At 40.8% G+C, this 25,241-nt stretch overlaps 1 protein-coding gene across 1 annotated transcript in view; it reads left to right on the forward strand.

Moving 5' to 3' along the window:
* The window catches only part of TRIM71 (tripartite motif containing 71), a 75,554-nt gene extending 55,892 nt beyond the window's left edge, over positions 1–19,662 (forward strand). The window contains exons 3-4 of the mRNA XM_019498109.2: positions 9,087–9,221; positions 11,898–19,662. Of these exons, the coding sequence (XP_019353654.2) occupies positions 9,087–9,221; positions 11,898–13,349 (1,587 nt within the window). The 3' untranslated portion in view covers positions 13,350–19,662. The remainder of the gene's footprint in view (positions 1–9,086; positions 9,222–11,897) is intronic.
* The last annotated feature ends 5,579 nt before the right edge of the window (positions 19,663–25,241 follow it).

Below are 25,241 nucleotides of genomic sequence, written 5' to 3' on the forward strand. Positions count from 1 at the left end.
TGCCCAGTCCGAGGTGTGCCTGCATCTGCCAGTGTGGAGCTGATGCCAGAGCCCAGCATAGCTGTTTGGAGCATCCCAGCTGCAGCTGTCCCAGCTCTAGGGAGCTGCTGCTAGCCGGGATCCCGGGCTACTCCCAGCAGGCAACTGGGATGCTGCAAGCCCTGCTGGGAGCAGCCTGGGCTCCAGCAGCTACCCAGAGCTGGGGTAGCTGCTGGCAGCCATGGAGCCTGGCTGGGGGGGGGCAGGGGCTTTTGGGTGGGGGGCAAGGGGCAGTAAGCCTGGGGGCAAAGGGTATAAGGGCTGGTGGACACAGGCCTTGGCTCAGGGGCAGGGGGCAGTAGGGCTGGGGGCCAGGGGCTGTGGGTGGGGGGCAAGGGGCACAAGCAGGGCATCGTGCTATGCACCCCTTGCCCTCATTTTGTTTTTCTGCCATGCCAGCACTCCGACACATTCTAAGGTAGGCATTATGGTGTTTTTCAGCACTCGGGCCAAAAAATGTTGCTTACCCCTGCTCTAGATTAAGAGAAGAGGTGTATGTCTCTTTAAAAAGTGTGTTGAAGAGGTTTTTCAGAACCCTCCTGTTGATAGGCCAGGTTGTATTTTAACACATTAAATATCCAGGGTGAACTTTGGGTTTGCTCTGTAGGGTAATCACTAGGCTAACAAAATGTTAAAATACAGCATGACCTATGTAGGCTTTTTTTTCCTTAAACATGTTGGTTAAAATAACTGTCTTTTTAAAATACTACTTTGTCGTAGCCTGGGCAAGCCCTGGGCTGCCTTTGCCATGCTGTTTTGACAGTATATTATTTAAGCTGAAGACTGCACCAGGGCTAGGTCGTTAGCAGAACACAGAGGAAATGATTCCGTTATCTTTGAACATCAAAGACAGAAGAGCTGTTGGTAGAGGGGGCCATTAGGGCAATGTCTTTCTGCCTCAGAGAAATAAATTTTGAGGATTGCTGTGGGGAGGCCAGTTGGGAAGGCAATAAGAAGCATCCAGCTGGGGAGCAGATGGGGTGGAGTCTGATGTGACACTTAAGTAAAAGGAATTTGCAAAGTCCAATAGCAAAAACAGATCAGTCCTACCATGCTGGCTCCCAAATCCACCTTATTCCTGCAGTTAGCTTATGTGGATGGGAAGTTCATAGGTGGCACTGGGTGTATTGGCTGTGTGCAGCTCTTTTTTTTTTTAAGCTGGAGCTGATGTTTTTTGCTTTAATAGAAATGAGTTTTAAATCTTATATTTTTAGATTGTTAGAACTATTTTTTTTTAGATTGAGACAACTTTCCTTATGTGCAGTAGGTTATTTTGTAAAACTAAGAGCTGCTGTAATGTAGATGGGTCATTCTTGGTCACTAGCATCCTAGTGTAAGTCTACGCAGCAGCAGTAAGCTGTATTTTAAATGATACACAGGGCATGACTACACATGCATTAGCACACTTTAGTCAATGCACATTAAATCTAGTACCTCCATTGTGAAGTACTGCAAAAATGTGCATTAGCCTGTCTTCATGCGCATTAACTAAAAGATCACGGTATAACTGCTTGATGCTCATTGACTTATTTTAATGTGCATTAACTAAATGGCTGTTTTTAGTGATGCTTTAACGTGCATTAAAATAGACTAATGTGCATTAAAGTACAGGTGTAGATGTGCTGACAGTGTTGAAAATGCTAGTGCTTTGGTAGGTAGACAAGGTTCTTTTAGTAAATGTGATATCTTTTTTATTAGACCAACGGAATAGTTGGAAAAAGCTTACAAAGAACAATTTTTCCAAACTATTCTTTTGGTCTATCACGCTTATCCAAATAACCTTGTCTGCCTATGTTCTTCAACCAACAATTCAGAATATCTTGTTAGGGCTTCTGCTTTTACAAAAGGAACTGGCAGTAAATATTTAAAATTTCAAGGGTTGTCCTATTCTTCTGATTATCTTTCTTACCATTGCATCTCTTCACACAAACTATCTTCCTTTCCTGTCTTTGTTCCAAAGTATGTGCAAGTGTGTACTTGGTTTTTAAAAAATAGCTATCCCCTTGCAAAGGTTCAAACCTAAATATTTAAGTTTTGCCAACCCAAATTGAAATGCTCCAAACAAAAGTGGAAATGGATACAATTTGGCTATTTTTAATTGTACAGCCTGAAAAATTTTAAAATGGTAAGGAATTTTAAATTGTTACTCTTAAATCTTACATTCTTTATTAAAGGTGGCAGAAAAATGTTTGCCTACCGAACTTAGGTTTTGACTGAATTCCTTTTAAGAATTGGGTAGCCAGCTGTGGCAAATTCTTTAGCTTTGCTTGAGAACTACCCCCTTCCCAAACATTAATCCAAAGGTGCAAATGAGTTTTGCACCTACAGTTTGGGGGAGGAGAGGGGTAGAGGGGGAAGCATACTTGTAAATATACAAAACAAAGTGAGATGTTGGTGCTCTAAAGATGGAGCTTAGTGAATAGTTTCTAGTATGTCAGCTTCTGATTTGAAATGCAGTTTAGCCTTCAGCCATATCTTCATCAAAGATCCTTGTTCACAGTGGGGGCAGGGGCAGATGCTGCATGTACATTGGGGTATTTTTTTCCTTTTTATGTTCCCTTTCTTTTATCCTTTGTTTTGGGAAAAGTAAAGGGAAGAGTCTCATAGCTGGTCTGCCCTTGTAACTACTATTAACTTAAACTAATCCAGCTAAGTCACTGTAAAAACCAAACCGGTACAATGTAATATAGGCAAAACTGTGGGCTTTCTTGAACAAGAATAGTGCAGGGATATTGATTTCTGCAATAAGAATGGAACTGCATTGAAAACAGTCTTAGCACTCCAGCCACCATCAACTTAGTTTTGTTTTTGTTTTAATTAGGCAAAGCATTACAAGCCAAAATAAATCTAGAGATGCCACTTATCAGTGGTTGTATTTCTAGAACTTACCTTTTGGTTATTTTTAGCCTGTGTTGAGCTTCATAATTTCTACTTGCAAAGTAACTTGGACCTCCTAAAAGTGCCTATATTCACACTGCCTCCCATTGTTCCCAACAGGGGTGAGGGTTCTTTTAGTTAAAGTGGCTGATTTTGAAAATGGAGCTACTTCAACTACCTGAAGAGGGGTTGCAAAGAGGATAGAGCTGGACTGTTCTCAGTGCTGGCAGATGATGGAGCAAGGAGCAATGGCCCCAGGTTGCAGCAAGAAAAGTTTAGGTTAGATATTAGGAAACACTTTCATGAGGAGGGTAATAAAACACTGGAACAGGTTATCCAGAGGTGGTGCAATCTCCATCCTTGGATGTTTTTAAGACCCAGCTAGACAAAGCCTTGGCTGGGATGATCTAGTTGGGGATGGTCCTGCCTTGAGCAGGGGGTTGGACTAGATGACCTCCTGAGGTCCCTCCCAACCTTAACTTTTCTACGATTCTATCTGAACTAGTTGGAACCAAGGGAAGCTGTTAGATGTTTTGAAAGAGAGCACCTTCTGCTAAGGCCAGTTGTAACTTTTTGAAACTAAAGGGATGTGAAAAATGTCTCCCCCTTCCCCCCCCCCCCCATAGCACTTTCTAATATTTTCCTGTTATGAACCTTCAAGAGAAGTTGAAGAATAAGCTTTCCTTTATGAAGATGGCAACTTGCAAAAAAAAAACCACCCCAAAACAAAAGACTTTTGGGTGTTTTTTTTTGTTGTTGTTTGTTTGTTTTAATTCCTTGTAAACTACTTGTTCCACCAAGCTTGCTTCATTGTCTAGGTAGGAGCAAAAACTGGGACAAGGAGGCATGCATGCATGTGTATGCATGCTTTATAACACGTTCATATATACACTTGCACACAGAGGAAATCTAGCTAGTATACTCTGGGTGGCTTGTGCTGCTCAGAAGTGGGATAAAGCAGCCACAGGGATCTGGAAAAACTTCCTTTCACACAAAAAGGAAGATATATATACCATCTTCAAATAATAATATTGCATGCGGTATTTCTTAACTGTTTGGTGCACACTTGACAATTTTTAACTTTTATTAAAGAAAATTTAACCTTTTAACTCCAGCTGAAAGTGTGTGCATTTGGAGAGTACATACCTCTAGTTCCGTTACAAAATTCTATATGTTTCCAAGATTCTGAAAGCAAGGACATTCAAAGTCAGGGTTCTGCTTTTTGGAAATGTGTTTTAAGGTGCACTAAAACTTTGGCTGTCTCCTCTAGTGACACAGAAGAAAAATGAAAGTGTGGCTTTAAAAACAAGGTTGCTTGGGTGAATTTGATATCTTTTATTAGACCAACCCAAATGGTTGGAGAATAGTTATTAAGCAAGCTTTCGGGTTCAAAAAACCCTTCGTCAGGCTAAGGAAGCTTCAACAGTTGGTGTGTGCTCTTCCTGGAGTTGTTTTTAACTTAAATGTTTGAAATTTTGAAGTTACAACTAGCGTCCCTGTCTTGCATGGTGTCAGTATGAAGCAGAAATGAACAACAACCCTGCCTTTTTAAAATTTGTAGGGCTTAACTGAATTTTTTGGGACTTATCCCTTACTTGCATCTTCATAAAGCTAGAAGCATATATCTGAAAATGAGAAGTAAAGCAGTTTGCTCTTTTACTCATGTGTATCAGTTTATTTGCCATTAACTCATGAATGGTTATAGTGTTGTTGAAGTAAGTATAGCTGTAGAGGCTTACACTAGCTTTTCTATCATATTTTGGAACAAGAAGAAAATAAAGTTTCTAAAGCCACACTTGTGGCACTAATCTAACTATTTCTGGTGGGAAATAATTAGGATGGAACTGAGTTTCTAGAAAATCTTGTACCACTGATTGAGGGCCCAATCCTTTAATTGGGAGAGCAGAGTGATATACTTTTACCTTGCCATTTAAAGAGTGAAAAAACAGTCACTTTGAAACTTAGGGGACAACCAAAATAAATAACTCTTTCACACACGTATGTGAAAATTGTTATTTATTTTGGTTGTCCCCCAAGTTTCAAAGTGACTGTTTTTTCACTCTTTAAATGGCAATTTATACAGGTCAGTCGCATCATACGCGCATTTAACGTACACGAATTCAACTATATGCGGGGTGGGGGGGGGGGGCTTGAGTTTGCATGTGGCACTGCCACTTACCTGGAGGCCCATTATGGCGGTGATGGCCACTGCCTCCAAAACCTCCTGCTGTTGCCATAGAGCTGTGCTCGGAGCTGTGTGACCAGCCGCCAGGCAGCATGCAGCCATCCCCACCACCACCCCGTGCTGCCATCCCCACCACCACCCCGCGCTGCCACACAGCTCTAAATATGGCACCACCACTGCGGTGGGAGGTTTTGGAGGCAGAGGCAGTCACCGCTGGCACGGTAATACGCGATTTTTCGCCTTATGCGCTGACTTTCGAACCTAACCCCCGCGTAAGATGCGACTGACCTGTATATCACATCTAGTTCCTAAACAGATATGAACTATTTTGTTTTTGTCTTTAAAGAGAAATTGGGCACTCGTAGGTCCCTTTCATTATGAGTGCCCAGTCTACTCCTGCATCTAGCTGCAGTACCCTTGGTATTGTTATGAGAGTAACTGCAAGCACCCCTTTTATGTCCTGTGGAGTCAGTCCAGGCTCAGCCTTTTCCCAATCTAGCTGAGAATAGTCCTGCATAATTAGAAGATGCTCTTCTATGCTGTACTTGCTCTGATACCAGTTTGATTTTTACTCTTAGAAGTGGCTACTGTACATAGGAACAGGTTGAGCAAGTCTGGGTTGGTTGTTTCACCTTGGAATGGAATGTTTGATCGAAACATTGTACATATGCTCACAGGAGCCCAGGCCATGCTTCACACTAAGTTTGTTTGCAGGCCTGATGTGTGGTGTCTGTGCTTTGAAAACAAAACTGTAAAATGCTGTGCATGTTAAGATGAAATAATGAATTTCTGCTGGCATCCTGAAAAATGACATACCCTCTCGCAAGTTCCCAGGTGCCTGAAGAGTACTCCAACAGTAATTAAGCAAATGCTTTTGAATTTTTTGAGCAATTTTATACTGTTAGTAAGCCAGATGTTTTCTTCTGCTAGTGGAGTTTGGTGCACACTGTGCTATGGTGACATGCAAGTGGGCTTGTGAGAAGAGGCAGTTTTGCTGTAGTACCTTGCTGACTGTCAGTATTTCAGTGCCACAGACATTCTTAATTTGAAATAAGTTCATTTCCAGCTCCTTCAGTTTGCTGGGGCTTTGAAGTGATTTGCTTTTCATGGCAGTGCATCTTTCTATGTTTTTTGTCCTAAACTTCAAAAACAGGAAAATGGCAATAAAAAAAGACAACTTGAGCCAGAGGGCATGTCAAATCCTGAAAGACCAGTCTCTATCTTTTGAGCACTGCATTTTCATCATCTAGGTAAATAATTTTGAAAACACTGGGGGGGTGGGGGTGAAACCTCCATAGATCAAAAGCTTGAGAGATGCCCTACCAGGTAAATAGTGGTCAGAAGTCTTATCTGACCAATTCTCAGGCCTATGTGGCATGTGGACTTCTTTGCAATTTTGTCTATATTGGATTCCCCATCCTGTCTACCTTCATTGTTTGGGGGTGGGGTGGGGATGTCTTTGGCTATCTCAGTCTTGCCTTGGTGATGAAACTGGAAGGATATTTCCGTTGTTCCATGCTCTTATGCCTTCTGCTTCCAGGGTATCTAGCATGCAGGTTGCAGTTCTAACCAATACTGCTGTTCAAGAACATTATAGTCTTGGGTGTACGAGCTTCAGTTATAAAATAGTGGGGACAATGTGTCCTTGTAAAATAGAGCTACAGCTAACATAGGGGCAAATCCCTCTAGTTGAAGAAAGGAGTACTTCTGTCTTTACTTGGGAAGACTCCAGGTTGATTTCAGAGGGAATGCTGGAAGGCAGCTGATTAAAGGTATGGATTAAGTGGAAGCATAGAGCAATTCCACTTTGACACCTCAGATATGACTGAACTCTTTTGTTTTGTTCTTCTCAGTGGTTTAACAATTTTGCTAAAGAAGTTTATTTAAAAAAAAAAAAAAAGCTGCATATTTACAATAGGTCTGCCTTTTGGTGCTGTACTAGATCTGCTCTTCAGTTAGAATTTAGGATTAAATCTGTCCTGTAGAGATCCAGCCAAACATCCCCCCTCTCTCTCTCGCTCTGAGCTCCTTCTGCTGTCCATTGGTTTTGAACACTAAAACATGCTTTGAAATATCCTTCCAGACAGTCCATCCCCAACTGACCATGCATTTCATAACTGAAATCAGAAGCATTGTAGAAGGCTGTCAGCAGAGACAAGATGGGGAAATGGAACCAGTTCCTCATCGAACACGTTCTTAACCTTTTTTAGTTGAAAGGGGACTCTGCTTAGGTGGGGGCAAGCTCACAGGAAAGGAGACTTTGGTTCTCGTTTTCTCTCTCTCTCATGTTTTTGTTTTTACTTTCTCAGTCATCCTCATCACCCTGTTGTCTCCTGATGAATTTTTTTTAAGGCTGCAGTTTTGTAACCTAACAATCTTCTTCCCCCCTGCCCTTCCCCAGGTCATCTTGAAATGCTAAACTTAGTTGTCTAGAACTTTAGGGTTTTTTTGGCTGTCTAGCCTTACATTTATTGAAGGGATGTTCTACTATTCGTCGTAAGTACTGTTCTTCCAGCTGACTTGCCACCCACACATTCTGGATATCTTGGATAATAATCACGTTACTGAAAACTTTCAAATTTTTAAACTGGATGTCTCAACCTCTAATAAACACCCAGCCTATTAAGCTAGTTACGAACCTTTTACCGTAAGACCTTTAAACCTACTCTAAAATAGGCCTGTGCAAAGCAGCTAGTATTTGCTTTGGGTTCAGCTGATTCGGAGGACAGCGATTCTGTTTGTTGATTTTTGAATCACTGTCCTGAATAGATTCGGCCAAATCTCCGAATCAAATAGGCCCATCCCCTGCCTGGCCCCAGCATCCCAGCACTTTGAGAGAGAAAAAAGCTCCGCACTCACCAGCTCCTGCCCCCTACTGACCTGTGCTGTGGGGGGGGCTCTGCCACGAACCCCCAGAAACCCTGAAGCTGCTGCAGCATCTGGTGAGTGCAGAGCTCTTTTTTTTTTTTTTTTTTTTTTTTTAAGCTGGGACACTGGGATCTGGTGGGGCATTCATTGATGGGGCTGGCAGAGTAGCCCTTAAACTCACAGGAGATTTTAATCGCTAAAGGGAGGACCCAAATATTCTATTTAACTAAAATAAAAGGCACCTCTGACCAAAAAAATATTGCCTAAGGTTCATGATAGTCTTCAGGCCAATTCTTAATTCTTCAGTTTTAAATGTTATTTGTTTGTTATCTTCCCAAGCATGCCTTGTAGATTGATATTGCTTTTAATGTTTTTGCATACCATTGGCATATATTGCATTAGTACAAACAATTCTAGCCTATTAAAATAAAGTAGGCAGGTTTACTGCATTACTTTGTCTAAAGGAGTTGAAATGGCAAGCTGTGTCCAACAGTCAGTCCAGTTTTAAAGTGCTTATTCTAATTTTCTTTTCATGCACAGATGCTTCTCTACAACAGATTCATTTATTCATAAGGAAGTCAGAGGTGGCTGTCTATATTATAGTAGACTTGCATAGAAAGTGGTATTCATTGGAATTCTAATAGAAGCCACTTGTTATATAACATAATGTTAGTCAGAATTTCATGGGTAGTAAAATTTTAATCTGTGAATTCAGTAAAGTTTATTAATACCAGTGTTATATGGTTGGTTCTCTCTGGTTTGTCGTTTTAACTAGCAAGCTTATTGGACCACATTTTTCTGCAACTAGAACTTTGTGTAAGTAAATTGGTATCTGTGGAGCAGCACAGAATGTATTGGGGGGCAGGGGGAAATGGAATGCGGTGTTGATCTTCTGGAGCACATCTTTCAGGAGTTCCAGCCTCTGGTATGTGAACCTGACAGGCATTCAGTAAAACTAAATGAAAACAGCTTCTTTGAACTTTGTCCTACAGTGGGCACTGTGAGAGCATGTTGACCTATCTGTTCTAATGCTGGAGGAGTTGGGTAAATGCAAGAGCCCCTTGCCTAATACAACTTTAATTGGTTTGCCTAAGCAGTACATGTCTTTCCTCTCCAGCTGAGTATTGAACAGGCCCAAGCAGTGGCAGAGCAAGTTGAAATGAAAGCTAAAATGGTGCAGTCTGAAGTCAAAGCTGTGACAACTAGACATAAGAAGGCCCTGGAAGAAAGAGAGTGTGAACTGCTATGGAAGGTAAAAAGAAACTGAATTTACTTGAATTACTAATAAATAACCCTTAAGGTAGAAATTTGATCCTTTTTGAACTAGTAAATGGTCTTATTTCTGATAAGCCTTTGGACTGAGTATTTTAAATTAAGTAATCTCATTGAAAATCATCTTCAGGATGACGGTGGTATTCCCCACCAAAAGTGGGGTGGGGGTTATGTATGTGTTGGAGATAAAATAGAGGGACTAAGAATTGCAGGGAGCCCACTCTAGTAACCCACAAGCAATAGGAGAGGTCCCTCTGGTGGGGGCATGCAGCAATACATCAGAACCCTGGGAACCATCTTATTCCACCTGCAGCAATATTAAACAGAGTAGGCCTAACTTAACTGCAGGTGTTTATCCCCCTACACATTAAGTATACAATGAATGGAGAGAACTATGCCCAGTCTATTTTTCTTGCTAACATAAAATGAGAAGTGGTGTTTATCTGATTTTAGAATAAATAAGCTATCCAAAAAAAGTTTTGGGGGGAGATCAATCTCTTTTCTTAATAACCAAGACTATTCCTTCCACTCATTGAAGAGGCCAGATCTTGGTAAAGGCCACACCTTTCTGTCATAGCAAATGGACACAATGTGGTATGGTGTATTAATATATATAAATATACTGAAACATGTAAAAGCTACTTTCCACACTTGTCCAGATAGTTTTCTTTCTTTTTTGCCTTTATCTTCAATAAAAAAGTCTGTGCAGAGAGCTGTGACTAACTTACTTTTGTAGTTGCAAGAATTCATTTGCAAGAATGCCTCTGTATTGCTTTTTGGAATAAAAATGTTGGCATTGCTTTCTGTAATGATAACTTCTGGTCACTACAGCTAGTGAGGACAGCAGCTAGTGAGCCATCAGAAACTATGCTTACTTTTATCATTGGCTGGCTGGTGGTGCCTGTACATCTCTGAATTAAGGAATATGAAAAGGTAAAAATAAGAGGACACCACTTCACCACTGTCTTCCCACCTTCTCCTGCAATCTCAGTCTGCAACAAGCTGCAGTCAAGGAGAGATTTTATGAACGATAGAACAACAAGTGGCATTAGCAACAAGATGTTCTACAAAACAGGCCTAACACTAGTCTATATATAACATACTGTGGGACCTAACACTAGTCTATATAAATCCATCCTGTTTTAGGAAGATAGAGGAAAAACAAATTTCATAAAGCAAGGAAGACTTTAAATATTTAAACTGTAAGGCTTGAGCTGGTTTGTGAAAGTTGATCAAACAGTGCTTTTGATCCTAAGGGTTAGAGAGGACTTCCTGCAAGCCAGGAAGTATCTGTGCTGGAGTCTGTTTTTGTTTTTCTTTGGGTTTTTTAAAGTAGTGATCTCTCCTCTTCTGTTTAGGTCTAGCAATGTAAAATTGACCTGAATGAGCAGCAAAATGTTTACAATTGCATTTTTGACAATTAGTAATGTTTTGGTTTTTTTTCTAGTTAAGTAGTCCAACAAAGTTAAATTTAACTATTTTCAAAGAATCATAAATTAATAGTGACTCGCTTCTCATTTTAAACTGCTGTTTTGGTTTATTATGTGCAAGATTATTTGAACAGTAAGAGCTTTTGACAGAATTTCTTTGCTTTTTTGGGTTTTTTTTTATGGGGCACTTTGTGTTGGAGGGGAACAGATTGCCAAGGAATGAGTAAATCTGCTTTCTTGGAACTTCCAAGGCACTATGTGAAAGAAAATTTGTAGTGTTTTTATATACTCGCATAATTTCCTCAATGTAATGGTTATACTTGTCATTAATTTTATAAGGAATAGGTTATTTGTATTGTTTCCCACACAAAATATTAAATGGTTTTAGCAAGTACTGATATCAAGCAATGAGGGAAAGTGTGCATGTGCATATACAAAAATGCAGGTACATAGATTTCTATGTAAAGTAGACCAACAGTTGTTTACAAGCCAATAGCCAATTTTTAAACCTTGGTGAATCAGGTGTAAGGTGCTTTGTCATAAGGTAATTGGCTCCAAAATTTTTGTTTCGGTGCTTGCAGTCACAATACGTACACAAACCATTTTGATTTCATTGTTGTTATTAACACTATTTTAGTTTAAAAAAAAAAAATAGTGGATAAGTCCGATCTTCTAACGGCATACAGAAAGGCATCATTTAAGGTTTTTTATTTTAGCATTACTGACAGATAATAGGAAGTAGGCTATCTCCTACGCCTGAGCTGCAGTGAGGATTGACCAAGCTTCTGTGTTTTAAATGAGGTTGCTTCTGCTTTTTCAAGAACCCTTATGTGCCTGGAATATGGGATAACACAAAGGGAGACTTTCTTTCGGTTTAAAAAAATTGCTGATTTTAAGTGGCATGCCAATGTAGCCCCCTCTCATAGCAGAAAAAGGCAGTCAGTGGGAAAGGGAAACAATGTTGAGTGTCTCTGGCAGAAGGAGTTTACAATCCTTTAAAACAAAAACGTCCATATTAAGATGCAACCTATATTAGGAAAAATTTAAGAGATTCAGAGTGGATGCTTATTTTAAATAAGTTTTTATCTTGCAGACCACTCTTACTCTCTTCAGTCTTATCTCACCCCTATGGCAACAACAATTTTGTGCAAGATACTACTATGAGAGACTATTTCTGTAGAACTCCTCTGCTTTAATATAGGCATTATATCTTTTTTGTCTTTAAGGTGGAAAAGATTCGTCAAGTCAAAGCCAAGTCGCTCTACTTGCAAGTTGAAAAGTTGCGTCAGAACCTGAATAAACTGGACAACACAATTAGTGCTGTTCAGCAGGTCCTAGAGGAGGGGCGCACCATAGATATTCTTCTGGCCCGGGACCGCATGCTGGCTCAGGTGCAGGAGTTGAAGAATGTGAGAGGCCTTCTGCAGCCCCAGGAGGATGACAGAATCATGTTCACACCACCTGACCAGGCTTTGTACATGGCCATAAAATCAATGGGGTTTGTTAGCAGTGGGGCTTTTGCTCCTCTGACCAAAGCCACTGGGGAAGGTCTCAAACGTGCACTACAGGGCAAAGTGGCCTCCTTCACAGTGATGGGATACGACCATGATGGTGAGCCACGCCTTTCAGGAGGCGATATGATCTCTTCAGTGGTGATGGGCCCTGATGGAAACCTGTTTGGAGCCGATGTTAGCGATCAGCAAAATGGGACCTACGTGGTCAGTTACAGGCCACAGCTGGAGGGAGAGCATCTTGTTTCAGTCATGATGTGCAACCAGCACATTGAGAACAGTCCATTCAAGGTCATGGTGAAATCTGGGCGCAGTTACATTGGCATTGGGCTACCAGGGCTTTCGTTTGGCAGTGAGGGAGATAGTGACGGCAAGCTGTGTCGTCCCTGGGGAGTCAGCATAGACAAAGAGGGCTACATCGTTGTTGCTGATCGCAGCAATAACCGCATTCAGGTGTTTAAGCCTTGTGGCACCTTTCACCACAAATTTGGCACGTTAGGCTCTCGGCCTGGCCAGTTTGATCGACCTGCGGGTGTTGCCTGTGACATCTCACGTAGGATTGTTGTGGCTGACAAGGACAATCATCGCATCCAGATCTTCACATTTGACGGGCAGTTCATTCTGAAATTTGGGGAGAAAGGAACCAAGAATGGGCAATTCAATTACCCATGGGATGTGGCAGTCAACTCTGAAGGCAAAATCCTGGTCTCTGATACAAGGAACCACCGAGTTCAACTCTTCGGGCCTGATGGCGTGTTTCTGAATAAGTATGGCTTTGAAGGGGCACTCTGGAAGCACTTTGATTCCCCAAGGGGTGTGACTTTCAATCATGAGGGCCACTTAGTAGTCACAGATTTCAACAACCATCGCCTTTTGGTCATCCATCCAGATTGCCAGTCAGCACGCTTCCTCGGGTCAGAAGGCACTGGTAATGGCCAGTTCCTGCGCCCACAGGGTGTGGCAGTGGATCAAGAGGGGCGCATCATTGTGGCTGATTCTAGGAACCACCGAGTGCAGATATTTGAGTCCAATGGTAGCTTTTTATGCAAATTTGGCACTCAGGGAAGTGGCTTTGGTCAGATGGACCGTCCTTCGGGTATAGCAGTCACCCCTGATGGCATGATTGTTGTGGTCGACTTTGGAAACAATCGGATTCTCGTCTTCTAATTTGTTGTCTGAATTAGGAAGAAACTGTCTCAGGGAAATTCTTTTTTTCTCTTTTTTTTTTTTTTTTTTTTTTTTAAGATAACGAAAAAATACAACGTTGATTCAAACCTACCTCATCTTTATTTTTTATTTTTTTTTATTTATTTTTTTTTTTTACAGATGAATGTACTTCTTTTTTCTGCAGGGAGTGATCCTGTGAAGTTATCTACCTCATTATCCTTTTTTTTTTTTTTCCCTCTCCCTTACCTTCCCCCTCCCCACTCCCTGCGCACACAGTTCAGTAATTTTTTACCTCTTCCCCCCAGATGGGGCATCATGCACAAATGTGTTGCTGTGCACATTAGGTGGTCTGTGTAGTGAGTTCTGTAGACTAAGCCAAAAAGGCTCTATGTATCTTTTTAAATATAGAAGGGGTCAGAGGGGGGGAAGCAGTAGCATTAGCTATTTGTAGAGAATTTTGTGTTCTTGATCATACTGTGGCTTGGGCTGGGAGGGTGGTTTTTTTTAATTGCTGCTGCAGCAGAGAACTCTTTCTTGTTCTCCTTTATTATTTTTAATACCTCAATGTGTTTGATTTACTGTTCAACATAGTGTCTTGTTCCCAGAAGACTTTGATCTTTTTGTGGAAATGGGTGGGGTTCAGTAGCCAGAAGAAGCATGCTTGCATTTTTGGCATGTGTGTGTTTTAAGAGTAGTAATCCCACAGCACAACATGAAGCTAAGAAAATGCACAGATTTCTGTTTTTTGGGTTTTTTAACAAAAAAAAGTCACTTCTGGTGACTTAGCTTAGTTTATAAGATTTAATGAAAAAGCAAGACTCTTTAATGTATTCTCTATTCTTTAATTTTCTTTTAGTCTTTTTTGTTGACTCTTAGCTATATTTTGAAAAACAAGTTTCCATTCTTCCCTCCTCTTGTGTTTTAACCACTATGAATACCATTGGTGGTTACAAGGAGAATGGCAACAAGGAAGAGTGAACCCTTGATTTTGAATTTTTGTTTCTTGTGAAATAGCTAGTCTTCCTTTTTCTTTCCATTTAAGACTTTAGTTAGAATAACTGAGTTAATAGATTTGTTCTGGGACAAATTAGTATGTCTCGTTTTCCAAAAACAAGCACAACTTTGGAAATTCAGGGTGCATTTCAGAGATCCAACTAATCAGTGACAAGAATGGAACTTTTTTTGTTCTTTTCCCTTCACCCTTTCACATCTTCCTCTTCCCCTCCCTTCCTCCCCTTCCAAACAGTTGGATCAAAAGACTCGGAGGCAAGGACACCCTAATGGCCCCATGGATTTGTGGTACTAGTCCTGATTATTAAGTAATTAACACAAAGCACCATGGATCCACGTGCATCTTTTCCAGGGCAGCACCAAAGACTTCTGCTTAAAATGGGGACAGTGGCCAAAATCAAAACTTTTGAATTCTGATTAAATTCTGAATCTGATTTTTAAGCTGCAAAGCTTGGCTCTAACTAGGGAAGAAGGGATTCTTGTTTTTTGGAGAAGCAGAGATTTCTGTGGAGAGGGCTGCTTTACCAAGCCACATGAATTATAGTTCTTGGGGAGTTACAGTCTGCACTTAAGTATCTTCATGCCAGTGTTAACAGCTAAGTTGGGATGGGACTCCCAAGACATATATTGCCTTGTCTTCTGGGTAGGGCCCATGATTGCAAACCAAAAGAGCTAATGTAGTTAGCATGAAGAGCTTTCCCATCGTGGGGATTGAAGACTTCATGCATCAGTGACTAATCTCCTTGCTTTGCTGTACAAATTGCATTTTCTATTCCAGCAAGAGCTGCGCTGAAAGATTGAGCAAGGTCATTATCTAAAAAAGCTAAAGTGCCTTGCTACCCTTGAAGGAAAGTGTTCATCTCTCCAAGATCCCAGTCACAAAAGCAACCTAGAATATTGAAGGGTTCTGTCCATGTTAATGGTGTATTTTCTTTCACTGCGTTTTCCTACTATCAGACTTCCAAGAAAGTTATTTCCTGTTTTTAGAAATCCGTGTGACCTATACATTCACACTCCATGATAGTAGCTACTTTGGAAGTGAAGCCAAGAGACTTGGGATAGCAAAATTCCCCTTTTTAAAATAGGGAGGAGTTAACCCTAAATTACACAATATAGAACAACTACTCTATCTTCAACCAAAGTTTCATGAAGCAAATTCTTCAAAGCAACATACTGCAGCTGGCCTTTAATTTTAAGGGAGAGTGTTGTTGAAAACCTTTTTTTTAAATATCAAGGATAATCTTTTATGCATATATTTAAATTTGAATATGGCCATTCAGAGCATATGCATGAAAGCAAGCCGTTCCTTTTTAACACTCACAATCTGGTTTTGTCTGACTCCTTGTGAAAGATGTTTGTGTGTTCTTCACTAGGAGAATTGTTTGTTTCTTGGGCTGTGGAATTAATTAGATTAAAAGATCTATATACCAAAGAACTGGTTAAAAGCTTTAATTTTTAGTTTGCAGTATCCTTGCATTTATCCCATTTTGTGTCTTAAAAATACTTGGCCTTTTTTTTTTTTTTTTACCTTGACCCATATAGCTGTCAGTGCTGGATTATACCAGAAGAGCTATTGTGCTTATTGTTTATTGGCCTTGCCCTTTCAGATTTCCTTTCTTCAAGGCGTTATTTGAAACTGCTTTAGCTGCTTCTGGCATTCTTTGTGTCGAATTGTAGAAAAGTTGCTCTTGTCCTTCACCATCCCTGTAGTGTGGAAGGGCTGCTGGTTGGTGGAATTTCCATTGACCTTTGCTATTTTGCATTGTCGTTGCACAAGCTTGAAGAAGGCCGCAAATCTCTGAGGGAGGAATGTTGTGCTTTTTGTTTAAGTTTCTGTTACTTAGTTCAGTGGATCTGCGTACAGCACAAACAAAAACCATTTGGCCTCTAAGTGTTTCATTTCACATGTTGGGAAGCTTTGGTTTTTAAAACACTACTGTAGGGCTACCCAAATTAATTCCTAAACTGTTACTGTAGTAGATAGTGCTAAGCACACTTGATCTCATTTGAGAGTATTAGCTTTTCAGATGGAGTGTTTATAATGCAATAAAATAAAGTTAGCATGATGTTCTAGTGAAAGTAAAATGCCAACATTGAGTGCCCCATAGGGGTTTTTATTTGGTTATATAATTCATAGGATTTCAAATCTGGCTCAAAATTTTATTCTATGCATGTTCTCAGGCTATTATTAGATAATGCCCCAGTATCCTAATATGTGTAGAGACTAAGTGTTGGACATACAGACTGTGTGTGTGTGAAAGGGTGAACAAAAGTTTGAAGCTGAGTTGCAACTTTGTGCTTGTTCTTTACTGTTCAGTACAATCTTCTGAACTGGTGAGTGGATTTCAGCAGGGAAGGTGAGGCTGGTTTATCTCTTTCTCCAAGCTCTAGCTTTAGTGAAGAAGGACAGCTCTGGATCTACAGGCTTGTGCACTAGAAACTTGCAGAGGAATTTTTAATTGTGCTGGGTTAAACCAATGTTGGCTGTCAGGAAACGTTCCGTTTCGTGGAAGATGATCAGCAAGTAAAACTCACTATTCTCCCAATTCAGCCATATGAAGCAGATCTGACTATATTTCAGGGAAAGTTTCAACATCGTATTGGCTGAGGGCTTAGAAGCAGCCATGATACTGGGTGATGCAGGATCCTCAGGTAATTCACTCTTTTTTTTTTAAATTAGAACCCTTTAAAGTGTAACTTGCTGGGGATGCCCACAAACATATACTGTAAGGAGCAGAAAACCTGAAAGTTAGTGTATGTTAAGGGCAAAAATAGTCAAGTGGGAAACTGAACGAGGCACTTCAATGTGGTACTCCAATGGAATTGCTGGAGAGGGGTTCAGTCTCTTTAGAGTTAAACCAAAATTTAGTTTTAGAGGAACAGTCTTTAGGCCTGATCCAGCCATATCTTTGCTTTAATTTCTTTTGAAGGTCATGAGATTTCTATGTTCAGTTCAGGTTTAAAGAAAAAAAATGTGCCAAAGGTTTTTTTGAGGGTTTTTGTTTGTTTGTTTGTTTGTTTGTTTGTTTGTTTGTTTTTTTAAAGGAGCCTATCCAAATGGTGCCAAAAGGTAACATGGTATTTAAAGCAAAAAAATAAAAAAAATAAAAAGAGGAAAAAAAGACGTTTAGACAAACAGTTTGGAGCTGTATAAAAAATAAACACTGGTACTTGCGGTAGACAAATATCATACTCTGGTCCTTGAGACTGTTGGAGAGTGAAACCCACTTTGCTGTGGTACAGAATGCACAAATGCCACTCATTTTATTTTTTTTTTTCCTTAAAGTTCTACCTCACTTTGGAAAAATAATCTACCTCAATTTAGCATCAAACAGGTCTTGGAAGTAAATGTAAATCTGCATGGGGGGGAGGGGGTAAAGGGTACATCCAGCTGCTGAATAAACATTTTTATTTAAAAGGAATATTATTGACTGAGAACAATGTGGCAACTTTTTTTCATTTGTCTTTTGCTGCCTTCCCATGGAAATGCTAGGCTGCCCTTGCTAGAGAAACTGTAAATAAAACCAAATGTTCCCACACTCAGGCAAGTCTTATGAGCAAATATGAATAATTTCTTAAAGTATGAGTTTTCACTAGGAATTATGCAAACTTAAATCATGGTTTGTTTCAGTATTATAATACTACTGGTTGACATGACATTTTTATTTGCAGAATTCTTATGTCCTTAAGACCTTTAGGTCTTCTCTCTACAAGAGGAAAAATAATTGTACTTTTTGCATGCTTCCATTATATATCCTGTTAGAAGAGACTAAGGGTATAATTTCTCTAAACACAATGCTACACCAAATGCTTGAAGGGAATGAGACTTTTTTTGACTCGGTGATTGTATATATAGACTTCTTGACACAACAAGATGTTTTCCACCATGACCATGCAACCAAGTTCTTGTTTTTACAGGGCTTTTCAGACTCAATGTCCTTACAGCCAATGGCAGCTCAAGTGTTGGGCTTTTATTTGATCTTGAGCAGTGGTGCTTTTAAGTGTGCTTAGTGTTTTTACAAATGGAGTGAAGTTGAAAAAGCACATAATCAAATAACTGCGTTGAAAATTTTAATTTTTTTCTGTCATATGGGTGAGTGACAACAGTTGGAAAAGTGAGTATAGCAAACCACTAATGATCAAGTGTCAGGTTGGGTTTGGTAAATGTTTTGGTGGAAAATGTACCTAGTGTCTATGATCTTACGGGTTAACAGGCCAGGCTGGCATTTTTCCATCGTTGTTTAACCAGTAATGGTTCTAAAAAAGCTTTGTGTACCTGCATGGTCTTAGACCTCCTCTTAATGATTGTATCAACTTACAAACTCAGGTAGATATTTTTTTAAGCTCTTTGCGCAGAGCCTTACTGACTGAATGTTAAGTGTCTTTGTAGTGAATGAAGTAGGTAGATATTTTTCTTTGAACTACCAGACCAGTGAACTCCTTTATAGGTTTGTAGAATACTTCAGTCTATGTAGCAGTTTCCTTCAGAGGAAGAAATTTTGTCATGTTTCTGGATTTGTTTTTTAGGTTCCCTCCTCCGAAGCAACTAAAATTGGTATTTTTTTTGTTTGTTTTTAACTAGTTTGTTAAACCAGATTGGTGGGGGAGGGTTTCTTTCTTTGTTCACATTGTGTATTACCTGTCATGCACTGCTTGATTACAGATGGATGCATTTTAAGTGTTAAGCGTATGTATACAACCTTAATGTGGCCCTCTAAAGGCACATATAAGCAAAAATTGGCAACAGTGCAAAAAAGACAACTCTTGCCAAATAAAACCAATGTAACAAACTTGAACAGTTTTTTTTTAAATGCCCCCTTTTAATTTACCAAAGATAAAGCCCCATCTTCTAATTACTAGCACGGAAGCATGGTCATCTTGATGGCAGACTGCTCTGATTTTTAACTAGGTGCTCAGAGCCTTATGATTGATTAATAAAATAGGCCATGGCAGTAATTTGCACCCTCCAAAAAAAGTTTCACTTCACTATTAGGACAAAAAATTGGTTAGGTTTTTAACTTACAAATGTTACATACTGCAGAGGAGAAAGCATGACAGGTCATGTGCAAACTGTTATGTAGAACAAGCTAACAATGTTAGAAAACTCTTGTGTTTAACGGAGGCTTCTGAATGTATCTTTGTGGTCCATGGAGAAGGCTGAAGGATGTAGCAAGGAGATGATGTATCAGCTACTAGCAGCCTTAAAACAAAGTCAGTGTCTCTTTGGACTTTAAAATGTTCCTATGCAGTTTATTTTATTTTTTGTTTAATCAAATAAATGTGAGGAGTTTTTTCATGGCAAGCTTGTGTGTGTGTCTATTTGTTTTCTTCCTTTCTATTGCATCCCAGAAGAAAGGGACAAAAGATGACATGGCAAACCTGAAACTGTAGGAACAGTGGAGGGATGGTGTGACAGCATCAGCAGCATGGACCCAGGCTGTACAGACTGCAGCACTGACAGCATCTAGACACCAGTTAATAGGAAAGCAGAGGGTGCAGTTAGTCACTGTCAGAAAGGTGTATTGAAATATATATCAGCTGCTCCATTCCCTCCAAACCCCTCTGCATCTGCATGCACACACAGATGCTTAGGAATAAGGATGCTGCAATTCTTGCTGAAGTTCCCAACTTGCTGTCCTGACTTCATGATGTCCCTGGGCTTGGCAGCTTCCTGCAAAAGCAGCTAGCTGGGGTCTGATCCCCACTTGCAAGTTCTAGCATAGTTCATAGCATTATCCACTTAGCATAGATAAGTGGAAAGGGGGATGGGAGGAGGCCCTAGAGGAGACGGCCAGGCAGGAGAAGAACCATGGGAAAAGGAACATCAGCAAGTGAAGCCTGGCTGTCCTGGTTTCGGCATTAATAGTAAGGATGTTCCCTAACTTGACACTTTTCTTTCTTTTTTTCTTTTAGCAGCAGCTCTGTGTGGTCTAAACACTAATAGAAGCCAGTTTAGATGAATTCTCATTTAAATTGTTCTAAAGTGTGTAGAAAACAACTGCTTTGGAATATGAAGTTTAGTGAAGCTAAGGATTTAGACCAAACTAAAAATGTATGCTAGGCCTGGAAAAGCAAGTACAAGGGAAAGGCTACAATATTCACAGTAGTATATAATAAAGCAAAAAACTTACAAAAGGGCAAAATTCTACAGCTGGGAATGGAATACAGAATTAACATGAGGGTCCTTGAAAAAGTAAAAGTTCCAAAAAAACTTGGGTGTAGGGAGTTTTAAGAAGTGACCTCTTTTAAGATGCAAGTGAAAACAGATTAGGGACTATTTAGGAAAACTGGACACACAAGTCCATGGGGCTGAATGGGATGCACCCGAGGGAGTTGACTGATGCGATTAGAGCCACTGGCCATCATTTTTGAAAAGCCATGGTGATCAGGAAAGGTCCTGGATGATTAAAAAAAGGGCAAACAGTGCACATATTTAACAAAGGAAAAAAGGAGGATCCAGGGAACTGCAGACCAGTCAGCCTTACCTCGGTCCCTGGAACAATCAAGAAGCAGATCCTTCCTTAACAAATCTATTTCCAAGCACTTTGGAGAAAGTAATTGGGAACAGTCAGCACAGACTCACTAAGGGCAAGTCATGCCTGACCAACCTAACATCTATGAATCTAAACCTGATTTGCCTTCTATGATGAGGTGACTGGCTCTGTGGATGTGGTATAGCTTGCTTTGTAGCAAGGCTTTTGATACAGTCTCCTACAATGTTGTCACAGGCAAGCTAAGGAAGTACAGGCTGGATGAATGCACTATAATGTGGATGAAAAACTGGCTGGAGCATCAGGCTCAGAGAGGAGTAATTAATGGCTCAAGGTCCAGTTGGCAGCTGGCTTCAAATGGAGTGCCCCAGGAATTGGTCCTGGGGCCAGTGGTATTCAATGTCTTCATCAGTGACCTGGAAGATGGCACAGAGTGCACCCTCAACAAGCTTGCAGATGACATCAAGGGGGGGGGGGAGGGGGAGGATTAGTAGATATGCTGGAGGGTAGGGTAAGGATTTGGAAAGACCTAGACAAATGGGAGTCAAAAGAAATCGCATGAGATTCAACAAGGACAGAGCAATCCCATGCACCCATACAGGCTGGGGGCTGACTGGCAGGGCAGCAGCTCTGTAGAAAAGGACCTGGTGGTTATAGTGGACAATAAGCTATGAGCCAACAGTGCGCCCTTGCTGCAAAGAAGGCTAACAGCATACTGGGCTGCTTTGGTAGGCAAGTTGCCAGCAGGTCAAGGGAAGTGATTCTTCCCCTCTTCAGGACTGGTGAGGCCACATCTGGCCACTGTCCAGTTTGGGGCCCCTCACTATAGAAAGAATGAGGACAAATTGGAGAGAGACTAGCAAAGGGCAACACAAATGGTGAGGGGACTGGGGCATGTGACTTCTGAGGACAGGCTGAGGTAACTGGGACTATTTAGTCTAGAGAAGAGGAGATAGAGGGGAGATTTAATAGCAGCCTTCAACTACCTGAAGGGTGGTTCCAAAGAGGATGGAGCTAGACTGTTCTCAATGGTGGCAGATGACAGAAGAAGGAGCAATGGTCTCAGGTTGCAGCAGGGGAAGTTTAGGTTAGATGTTAGGAAGAATTTTCTCGCTAGGAAGGTAGTAAAACACTGGAACAGGTTGCCCAGAGAGGTGGTGCAATCTTTATCCTTGGAGGTTTTTAAGACCCAGCTAGACACAGGTTTGTCTGGGATGATCTAGTTGGGGACAGTCCTGCTTTGAGTATGTGGTTGGACTAGATGACCTCCTGAGGTCCCTTCCAACTCTAATTTTCTATGATTGTAAGTATAGAATGTACACATTAGTCTTGTCAACACATTTTTGCAGAGCTGTTTGTTAACAAGAGCCTACATCCAATTTTAAAAGTGATCAGATGTGTGAGCAAGTTTTAATGATGGACCTAGTAGCTTATTAAGTATGAAGAAAGTAAGTTGTGTACCTTATTGTTCTGAGATTGGAGTGTCTTCTCAGTTTGCTTACCCTTCCCCCACACAAGTCATTACTTCCTTCTTTGGTTTCTGTTTCCCCCATGTTTGTACAGTATCTAGTCCAGTGGAGTCCTATTGGTCATCCCTTACAATCATTCATAAGCACTTGAGTAGAAGCTATCAGCTTGTTGGTACCTAAGAAATGTGCCTAATACAAAAATACAATGTAATCTTTGTCCACAGTGGGAACTATTGCCACCAATCTAGCAACTCTGGCACAAGTAACAAAAGAAATATTAGTAGTACTTTGAAATGTCAGTGGCCATTGGCACTTCACCAGTTACAGGGGCTAGCTGACACAGTAATCGGGAATGAGGATGTCCACCTGGACTTCAGTCTGCATCAGTGCTCTTAAGTGTCATTTCCCCCTGTGGAATTTGAGATGCCAGAAGCTGTCAGCACTCCAGGTAAGTGACTTGGTATCACTGCCTGTCCTCAGCATGCCAGCAAAAGCCAAAGAGAAGACCAGAGATGCCATCTTGATGCAGTCACAGCATATACACTTGGAAGGAATCAACATGTTTCATTTTCACTCATTTTTAATCCTAATGTCAAGTACTCTTAATTTTCTTGTTTGCTGGGGGGGGAGAGGTGAGACTCCTCCTCGTTCTTCAACCATCAAAGCTTAATGAAACTGGACTCTTCCATCTTACAAGGGTTTCTGCCTGCCTTGTTCTCAGGTTTTGATGGGGATAAAGTTCACACCTAATACTAATGTACTGAACTTCAAATGCCATCACCCTTTTCTTACAATACCTTTAGTTGCATTGGGGCAGCTAGCAATTTCCCTGTTGGCAGCCCTTGCCCTAGAAGCTAAAGATTGGAAGGAGGGTAAAGTTGTTGGAGGGGAGGGGCAGTGTTGGAAAGCAGAGCTACAGCGCTACCTCTTACCATGCAGACAAACATGTCATGTCACTAAAGGAGAGATGTCAGGACACCCTTAGAAGCTTGTTTTGGGGGGAATGTCTGAGCAGTCTGCTAAACCCTGGCTGAAACCTGTAACACTGATTCATTACTTTATTTTAAATGTTTGTTTTTAGTACAATAATATGCAAGAGCCAGGAAAACACCAAAGCTTCCCTAGGGAATGCAAGCTTAGCCTCCCTTAGGGCAGAAGAGCATTCTTTGTTAATGGAGAGTTAAGGGATGAATAGTTCTGCTCACATGCAAATGCAGCTGTGATAAGATGTGTGGTATCTGGGGAACAACTGCATCCTTTTTCCAACTGGCTGAGTGTAATGTTGCATGCCTTCAAGCTGAGCTGGGAAATGCTGAAACAATGCATTAGCATTTTTTGCATGTGAATGCCCTACATTCCTATGTGGGGGATGGGAAGGGAGGGAAGACCCTCACTCTATTCAGGATACAAGACCACACAGAAAGCATTTTTAACCTTTTTGTATTTAATCAATCTACTGAGACCTGAAAGATGCATCTCAAACCTCTTCTCCTCAGAGAGAGGTCACTATATGGCACCTCCTTTAAGTCTGGATCAGATGACTCCAAAATGGCATAGAAGGCAAGGGGCGCACACTTTCCATGTTGCAAAAATATTCACTCTGAAGCAAAGTTAAATCTCTGCAGTGCATCTAGATTGTATAGCAGGAAAACCTAGGTTGACCTGGTCAGCACTTCTCTACCCCCTTTCTCTCTAGGGCTTCTGAGGCCAATAAGCTCTCCTTTTTAAAAATTGCTACCATCATGACTTCTCCCTTTCCAAAGAACTGGCTGTGGCTTCTTTGCTGCTATACTAGCCAATCACCCAAGAAGCGATCTTTGTACCAAAACGAGCGAGCAGCAAGCTGGCAGCTTTCACTCATGTCTGTAAGTTGCTTATTTTTGCTTTTTAATATGGACTTGAATTTAGTCCTGTATTAGTGCTGGCTTGACAGGTGACCATGCTATTACACCTGGCTGGCTAGGATAAGCCAGGATGAGAGTCTTGCTCAGACCTAGCAGGGATAGCAAGTGCTTGTATAACAGTCCTACTGCAGCAACTATCCTGCCCCTCAGTGCATTGTGACTGCTCTTTTAACTAACTGCCCTTTTTTTCCTGTACTTCTGGCTCAAATGATGACTGCATGAAAATTGCTGGCAAAATAGCACGCAAGTATGTCCTAGAGGCAATGTACCATTGAACTGACGTAATTTTGTCATGGGGCAAAGGTCTCTGTACCAAGATTAGCGACCAGCATCTAGTGAAGCACCCTGAGAGAGAGCTCTAGGACCAACCTGCTCTCCCACCAGCACCATTGCTTGGCTTAACCCTCAAGAACAGTAAGTCCTGAAGCATGTGGCTTATTATCTCTTTCAGAATGCATTAGTGTTTATCTGAATATTAGGAACAGAACTTGGAGTTCAGTCCCTTTCTGACCCTTACTAAAAGCTTAGCCTCAGTGCATTGTAGCCAACTGTGCTGCACTAAAGGGAATCTTTCTGCACATCAGTTTATTTTCTATCATTAAATCTGATGCTCCTTTTATCTTGTGTGGAGAGACCAAGTGCTTTGTATCTCTCTTATTCTCTTCTCTCAAGTAATTCATTCTACTCTCCTTTTCCTGAATTCTGTGGGTTTTTGCCTTCTGACAAAGTGTTGTTGCCTTTTTGCCTACCTTCTATTTTCTTCCTGGGGCCAGAAAGACAATAGCAGTCACACCAGTAAGACATTTTTTCCCTTTGACCTTTTATACATCAATGCTGAAAAAGGAAATTATTTGTCAAGTTACTGAAATGGTGCAGAAAGCTGTTCCAATCTGGGGAAAAAGACTTAATTCTGATATTACTGAAGGGAAAAGGTAAGCACTTAAAAAAAGCAGCAGGGGAGGCCAAGTGCTTGCATACTCAAGACCTGAAGTCTAAAATATAAGACAGGTAAAGTAG

Source organism: Alligator mississippiensis, chromosome 5 (genome assembly GCF_030867095.1).
Source record: "Alligator mississippiensis isolate rAllMis1 chromosome 5, rAllMis1, whole genome shotgun sequence".
Taxonomy (NCBI): Eukaryota; Metazoa; Chordata; order Crocodylia; family Alligatoridae; genus Alligator; species Alligator mississippiensis.